At 40.1% G+C, this 8,517-nt stretch overlaps 1 protein-coding gene across 1 annotated transcript; it reads right to left on the bottom strand.

Moving 5' to 3' along the window:
• Positions 1–4,015: 4,015 nt before the first annotated feature.
• On the bottom strand, positions 4,016–6,511 carry LOC127339659 (protein FAR1-RELATED SEQUENCE 5-like). Its single transcript, XM_051365481.2, has one exon. The coding sequence runs from the start codon at positions 6,509–6,511 to the stop codon at positions 4,016–4,018; it is 2,496 nt and encodes an 831-aa protein (XP_051221441.2).
• Between the last annotated feature and the right edge of the window lie 2,006 nt (positions 6,512–8,517).

Raw genomic sequence — 8,517 nt, forward strand, 5'->3', positions numbered from 1 at the left:
GGGCTACGGTTGATGAAAATGCATAATTAAGGGGTCTCTGGGAGCGCACACTCACCCTGAAGCTGATAGGCTGCTCGACGAAGCCCGGGATGATCGGAGTTGCCCTCACAGACATGATTTCCGACGAGCACCTGAGAAAGGGAATGTTGAAATTGGGCCAATTCGTAGCTCCCCTGGTCGCGTGCTTCCGCACAAAGGATCTACGCGTCGAGGCGCATCTCCAGGACCACTTGCCGGAGTTTGGGGTGGCTCCTAGCGCTAGGTTCTTCTCCGACGCCGGCGACAGAGCTTGATGGTTTACGGTGAATAGAGAGGTACTGAGAGAGATTGGTTGGGCGGAGGTGAACAAGAATGGCACGGCGGTCATTCTGGTGCTTTTATAGGCCTCGAGGTGGTCTAGAACGACGACGAGTCATCGGCGACGAGCGGCCAGGATACGGTGGATAGTTGAGCTAGGGTTTGTGATGCCCGAATCTTAACAGTCCGACTGTCCGCGGACTCCACGGCCATGTGCTAGGCTTTGGAACGAGGCGTGCGTCCGGCTTGTGCTTATCGGCGTCGAGGACGTGGCCGGCGAACTCCCTCACGGCGTCTCGTGTCGACCATGCACGCAAGGAGGAGGAAGACGATGCCCTCCCATGCGAATCGGTATGTTGGGCTGTTCTGGTGTTGGTTGTTGGTCTGGTGGTGGACTGGACCCTGGGCTCCTGTTGGGCTGCCACGGCCAGGTGAGCCAAGGTAAGTCTTTTTCTCCTCTTTTCTTTTTCTGTTTGATTTTCTGTTTTGTATTTACTATTTGAATTCATATTTGATTTCAATACTGTTTGTTAATAATCAGTAAATATGTTAATTCACCCAAGATTTAGAATACTAACAATTGTTTCACTATTTTATTTGGAATTCACAATGGATATTAAACTACTTGCATATTTGTGAACTTATTCAAAGTGACATTTGGACATAAACTTATATTTTTACTTTAATTCACTTTTTATTATGTAATCAATTCTGTTTAGAATTATGACAGTGAATACTTTCATCTCCAGATATTTCAGAGATGGTTATAATGTATTGGTTTCCCTTTTAGGATTTAATACTTGCATATTATTTCATGTGAGCAATATTTTATTAGGGTTTTGCAGGTTGGATGATAACCCATATTCATTAGTATTTGTGTTATGGTCTATTAACATTTTGAATTATCTAGAGTAGATATTACTCTCCTCAAGGTTGGGTCTTAATTAAACAGATAAGTGGTGGATAATTACACTTATGGTTTTAATTATAAGATGTATCACAATGGTTTTTCTCAGGTTTAATAATTGAAGCATAAGATTTTATTAATATGCCACACTAAGGTTCTAGTGATATTTACCTAATGGCCATTGATTTAATTCTCAATTATGGTCTAGGTTTATATGGTAATCACCATAGTGATACCATAACTAGGGTTGAGATTTAATTCTAGGTTGTAGAGATGGGATGACACCATATTGCATGAGCTAGGTTTAATCTCCCCTAACCATGATAATATGATTACTTGCTTCATATCTGATGTGCTTCTCTAATCACTAAGGATTTGAGAAGTGATTTTATCTTCTACCAATTAACTTCTATTGTTAACCTCAATTTATCATTAAAGTAACTACAGTGGTTATAGTTCTTTTTATAGTTAACTTTGGTCATATAGATTGATGATTTCTCACCATATCAAGTATGGAGTTTTACTCTAAAGCTTTCTTGGATGAAGAATTAGTGGAATGTAGGTGTGGTAGAATTCTACTTGTGATCACCAAGTGGTTCACAAGTTAGGGTTTAGGATATAAGTCTAGGTTTGTTTACTAGTTTCCTCCCTATGATTTCATGTGGGGAATAATATCTAGTAATCATACTAGGGTTTAAATTATCCTCACATACCTCAAGAGCATGATCAGGGATTAGGCATGATCAATTTGTTCTTAATATCATTACCTCAAGTTCTTAGGGTTTATGATCATCACTCAATTTATAATGGTCAATGTTTGGATTCCTGGTGTATCTCTCATTAAATAGGTTTCTCACTTCCATGATCAAGTATTGTCTTGATCAACTAGGGTATAATATCTCTCTTATAGTTTCTTGGGTGGACATGGCTATGGTTGTTTCAATAGATTTTATCCCAGGAGAATGCCTGAGATATTCTGTTAGGGTTTTACTTAAACAATGTTGATATTATCATCTGGTATATGGATAGTTTTCTCCCTCAAGAACTGATGGTTTAACCATTTGAATATTTGAATAGATAAAACTAGGATTAGTATGGATGGTCTCTCTCATTTGGGAAGGACTTCAATGCTCACCTAATATTAGGCTCCATAGAGGTTGATGTGATCATCAAGATCTATGTTTAACATTAATGGTTATCTCTATCTAGGGTTGTCTTGAAGATGATGATTTGAATACTTGGATGTATATCCAAGGTTTAACTCAAAGTTTGTTATTGCTTCTTTATTAATTATAATAGAACTCTCACCTCTCTAGGTTTGATGTGTAATAACTTGGAATGGAGAAGAATATCTATTTATGGAGTGGATCTTCTTGTTATAATTCCAATGTGGAAGTGGAATGAATACCATGAGGTTTCATGGTAGGATTAGGATTAGTTTTAAGGCATGGAGAAGATAGTCAAGAATGGCTTCTCCATTTTATTGTTACTTGGTTTGTACTTAAATAGATGTTCTTATTTTATGGCAAAGGTTACCATATTATGATCTTTAATAAGATCAAGTAATTGATCCTTGATTCATATGTTCTTGTGTTGGTTTTAATTCCATTTGATCTAACCCCTTAGATCAAAACATCTCTACCCAAAACAAGGTTTTAGTAAAGTCACATTGAGGTTTATAGCGCTTGACTTGATGAGCTACTTCAATTCCACCAAGGTCAAGTGAAACTTCGCCATCGTGGACTTGTTTTACTTTAAAGCGCGAAAATTCCCCAGATTTTCTATGCATGAATGCAATGCACACATCTGTTTCCTCTATTTTTGTAACCCCATTACCTGGGATATTACACACTACTATCTTATTGTGTTGAACCTGACGTCCGGGAGGTTCGAAGTGATGGACTCACTAAGGCGTGAGGGTGACAAAGCGCTGATGGCTGATGCTCACCTTATCATTGGAAGTATCAAGCATTTGTGGGCAACAAACTATAGCGAATCAAAAATCGACATCTCGAAATACAAAACAGTGCACATAACTACACCAAGGCAATTGACTACGTAAGGACTAGTTTCTTTTGCATTTCCAATTCTACATTTTCCTAATTGTCCATGGTTTTTTTTAGTTGACATATGCATTTTCCAATTTTTTTATGTTTCCAAGGTATGACTGCGGGTTCTTCATGCTCAAGTTCATTGAGTGTTGGAATGGGAGAAGGATGGCAGCAATTAATCCATCAGACATGCCTGCGCTTAGGAAGATATTCCTGAAGAAATGGATAGATTATGTCGAGAACAGGATTGACTGGGAGGAACTTCTCTTCCCAGTAAGAAAGTGTTGATCTTCATCTTGATGATAGGGAGCCAGGTAATAATGTCTGAAGAATAGAATGAGTATTCTGTTGTCTGTTTTTGTGTATGACAGCTGTTGATAAGTGTATTTTTTCTGTCTGTTTTTCTACACTCTGTTATATATATATACATATGTTTGCTTGTATTTTTCTGATACAATTTGTTTGATTGCATGTGTTTTTATACATCCCTAAGACAAAATCCTGAATGTGCTTACAAAGTGCATATGCTAACAGTAAGCACATGGACAGCAGTTCAACACTTTTTGCATTCTCTTATTACATCATGAAGCACATGCATGTAAAATTATCATGCCACCTACCACCACAGTAAGTTTGACGTCAACACAAAGCTAAGTTCATTACAACTTAAATCATAAACGAAACAACTTTGCATTTTTCAATAAGCTAGACCATGTCACGGAAGAAATCGATTTCCTTTGATTCTGGTCCTGGCGTTATCTTATCTTTGCATGTAGCCAGCATGTCTTTGGATTGACCCACATACACTGCATTTCACAACCTTTGTAGCCTTCAGGTGCAGTCCAGACTTCTTCCTCTTTTCAGCTGGACGACCTTGTTTAGCAATATAAACCGGATCTTCAACATGGTCAAACTTTGAAGAATTCCCTTGCCCATCGTCACCTACATTTTCTACATCTGGTTCCTCATCAAAAGATGGAGCAGCCTGTTTTTTCTTCTTCCTCTTTGCAGATTCAGAAGCTTTCATTTCCAACAACTCTTTCTCCAAAGCTAGCATGTATTTATCTGCAATGGCTTTTCCTTTTTCTGATGTTGATGCCATTCTTGCTACTCTGGTGTAGTCATTGCATAGAGTGCCGTAACGCAACTGCTGCCTTTCTTTGTTATTCATCTTCCTGCCCACTGGTTGCTTAGGCAAGTCCATTTTTTCCTCCACAATGTTTTCCTCCTGTACTCTCCACCTATCTAGTATGTATTTCTCTGGAATTTTGTTAATACAACCCAATTGCACCATTACTCTGAATATATGACAGCAAAGCAATCCATCCCTACTGAACTTGCAACACTCGCAGCTGTAAGTTTCAGTTTCGACATTAGCCTCAACTTGGTAGCTCCTACTACCATAGCCATAGACGTAGGCTTTAATTGGGAGGACATCAAAACTTTGGCCACCAATAAGGTGCACATTGTAGGATGTCACTTTACGAAGCTCAGCCCTGAGACGCAAGTATATGGGTCGCGTATAAACCTTCAGTGCTTGCTCTTCAATAGGGTAGTCACCCCACACCCTAAAAGTCTTATCTTCATCCAAAAACTCGACTGAATCCTCCGCTACATTAATTTTCTCTTGCAACTTCAAGTATTGTTCAAAGAAGTGATGCATACTGTAGTGAGGGTTACTGTATGTTTTCAGAACAGCATTAAACCCCTCACTCCGGGCGGTAGTTTGTAGGAACGGGAAGAAGCGATCCTTGAAGTAAGCTGGGACAAAAGTTGCTCTCAAGTGATACAAATCAGCAAGATGTGTGTTGTCCGCTACATTGTGTTTGCGAAGCATATCTGCCCACCTTGTTTCGAATTCATCAACTGACATGCTGTAGTCAATAATTGCATTCAACTCTTGCCTTAGCTCTTCATGTTTTGACAAGAAATTTCCCAAAACTGCCTGCGCATTCTGCATAATGTGCCACCTACAGTTTCTGTGGCAACAGTTTGGAAATTCAGCGAGAATTGCAGATCTCATCGCTGCATCTTGGTCAGTAATGAAGTTTTGGGGCTGGAGGCCGCCCATTGCTTCAAGAAACTCTTGAAAGATCCACACAAAACTCTCCACATTTTCATTTTTTAGGAAACCACAACCTAGCTGGATGCTCTGACAATACCTATTGATCCCAATGAATGGCGCAAACGACATATTGTACATGTTTGTCATGTACGTGGTGTCAAATGAGAGACAGTCGTTGTAGTTCTTGTATGCAGCTATTGCTGGCCCATCAACCCAAAATATGCGATCAACCTTATCAGCATGATCTGTATGCAAGTTGAAGTAGAAATCTGGGTCTTCCTTTTTTATCCTTGCAAAGTGAGAAAGCAGCTTTGACATGTCCTTGATTGTTTGATCTTCATTAATGGTAGCCATGAAATTGCTAACAGACTTGCTATCATAGGGTACATTGGCCAGACCACCATAGACTTCTCCCATGATCCTCATTACCCTTCCAGCAGAGAGATTCACCTTATGCAAGAGCTTGACAAAGTCCCTTTCTTCCTTGGGAGTTCCTTTATGAGACCTTAAATATTTCTTCAAAGAGAACTTCTTTATCATATTGTGATTGTGCTCTTCAATGAAATATGTTACATGCCACTTTGTACCTTTCCTTTTGATCCTTAGCCTAGCCTTGCATTCAGTTTTCTTAGTGATGCTTTTGTTCCGCTGCCTAACCGGTGCCGCTTCTTGCATGTTAATGTCTTCATTCTTGCCATTCTTGTTGCAAACGAACATCTGTTTGTCCTTCTGACCATCAAGTGTAGAGTTCTTGGATGTACTACACTTGATGGAGAATCCAAGCTTCTTAGCATATCTGTTGTAATGCATCTTCGCTTCATCCCATGAATCGAAAATCATGCCAGGATATGGTGTTTGCACTTCAGTTTGGCTTACTGGAGTTGATTGGACTTCATCATCATCGTCACCTCCCGAATCATCAGTAGAAAGTGTTTCACCTGTTATAGGGTTTGTGTCAGCGGATGCACCAATGTTGCTACCACTAGCATGCTTGCTCTGTCCAGAACTTGCACCAATGTTGCTACCACTTGCATGCTTGCTTTGTTCAGAACTTTTTGTTACATCTGCATTGCTCGAGGTTCTTGCGGTGTTCACTGGTGTATGTTCTTTTTGCAAATCGTCAAACACACTGACATCTTTGGGTATTGGCTCATTCAGATCTAGAAATCCAGGAGCATACTCTGGATCCATAACCTGTCAGTAGGAACCTAAATGTTAGCATTTTCTTGCAGGAATGTATTTTTAAACTCGACAGTTAGGCCATATGACAGTAGATGTGTTGTTCTTCACTTAGTTGATCATGTTTTGCATGTGCTACTGCTATCACTTTTTGTTTGAAAAATGGCATGAAAGCATGTAATTATATGGGACAGCACATACTGCTAACAAAGCATTTTTTATACAAGCATATACTGTCAGTTCATTTTTTATGTAGAAACTTGAAATTTATACATACAAGACAAAAAACCAACTTGTACTACTGACTACTTTATCATTTTACTGCTTCTGTATAAATGGAACTTGAAATTTAAACATACAAAACACAGAAGCAGCCATGTAGTACTGTCTTCCTCATAACGCTGTCTACTGTATATTTTGTTTAACTGCAAATGTTTTCTGTCCAGCTTGTATAGTCACTTATCTATCTTTTTTTTCATTTAACTACACAGGGAATTTCAAGATGGACAACTTGCTGTAGTTTCCTACCAGTATTGCATGATGCTATGGTTCCAATGGATTCAAGAGATGTTTTGTCATGATAGCCCCAGAAACTCTTTCATTTCCTACTTCTGGTTCACCCAACCATGCAACTGAAAGTGCATTTTCCAGAAACTTTCTCATCTAGTTCTAGGCACCAACTTTTTCTACTTGTTGTTCTGGATCTATATGCTATCTCTACTATGAAGCATGCAGATGACATGTGTTTATATATGCATGGTTTGATATAACTATCCATTTTTCTTGTTATGTTTTTGCATCCTATTATGCAAAAGCTTTTCCTTTTGCATGTATATTTTTTCGAAATCTGCATCTCCCCTGTTTTTCTGTTGAATCTGCATGATCTGGGGCTATCCCTTGAAAGTTCTGTTGAATCTGCATGATCCAGATGTACTTTCTTGCTGGTAAAAGCGGAGCATTGGGGAATTGGAGGGAGAGCATTGGGGAATTGGAGGGAGAGGGGCAGGGGTGAAGTTAGAGTCTGTTTACCTCTTGATTTGTTGTTTTCCAGAGAGTTGTTCTTCAGATCTGTTCTTCAGATGTACTTTTCTTTTGATCAACTTGAGGCAGCAAGGTGTGCAGCCATGGAGCTTGGGGAAGAACTGGCCTGGCGGCTGGAGGAAGAACAGGTAGACGAGAGGGAGAGGTAGGTTGGGAAGAACTGGACTCTGCCCTGGGTTGTTTTGGATTGGTCCATTCACGAACTGGGCTTTAAATGTAATTTTTCTTGTCTGTATACTTGTGGTCCCACCTTTTCTCGTCCTGTTCTGATGGGCCAAGTCAACAATTTCGGCTGGAACAAAAGAGGAAAGAAAACTTTCCGTTTTTGGAAAGGTTACCGGGACCACACCCAAAAACGGAAAAAAGTGGGTTCCAACAGGGGGGTCACTCCCTAAGGCAAAACGGTGCTATAGCACTGTGTAGCCACGTCCAATAAATATTGTTGGGCGGTTGGGCGTCTGCCCCCATCAGGACAGACAAATTGTTCGGGCATCTTAAAGCAACCTCCTTTTGTGGGGTGCAGGACACCTTTTTAGACTCTTAAGTCTTCATGACACACGTAACAAACTATTTATATATACGCACTGTATCTTGCTAACTTAATGCTTAGAACGAGCAACCTGCCTTCCAGAGCTCTAGTTTATGAGCCAACTATATTTTCCAAAGTTCTAGCATGACATGTGAACGTGCAAAGTCGCCAAAAAAAAGGGCATGTGAACGTGCACGAGCATTGCACCGTTGCACCGTGTGTCAAATCAACATCGATAAACAAATAATTGATCATACCTTTATTTAGGACTGAATTTCAATTCGTTAGCCAGCACCTCGGAGCTAGCGAGAGAGGAAAACGTACATGTGACGAATATTGAGGCGAAATCTAGCGTGCGCGCATCCAGCACGCGTTGATCGGCGTGTGGACCAACTAAAATGGGCCGATCGACCTACGCAACGAGTCTCACGAGTGGCGACCGAGACCG

Source organism: Lolium perenne, chromosome 3, assembly GCF_019359855.2.
Source record: "Lolium perenne isolate Kyuss_39 chromosome 3, Kyuss_2.0, whole genome shotgun sequence".
NCBI classification, from domain to species: Eukaryota; Viridiplantae; Streptophyta; class Magnoliopsida; order Poales; family Poaceae; genus Lolium; species Lolium perenne.

Coding starts and splice junctions, on each gene's coding strand:
- LOC127339659 (XM_051365481.2), bottom strand. CDS start 6,511: ATGGATCCAGAGTATGCTCCTGGATTTCTAGATCTGAATGAGCCAATA.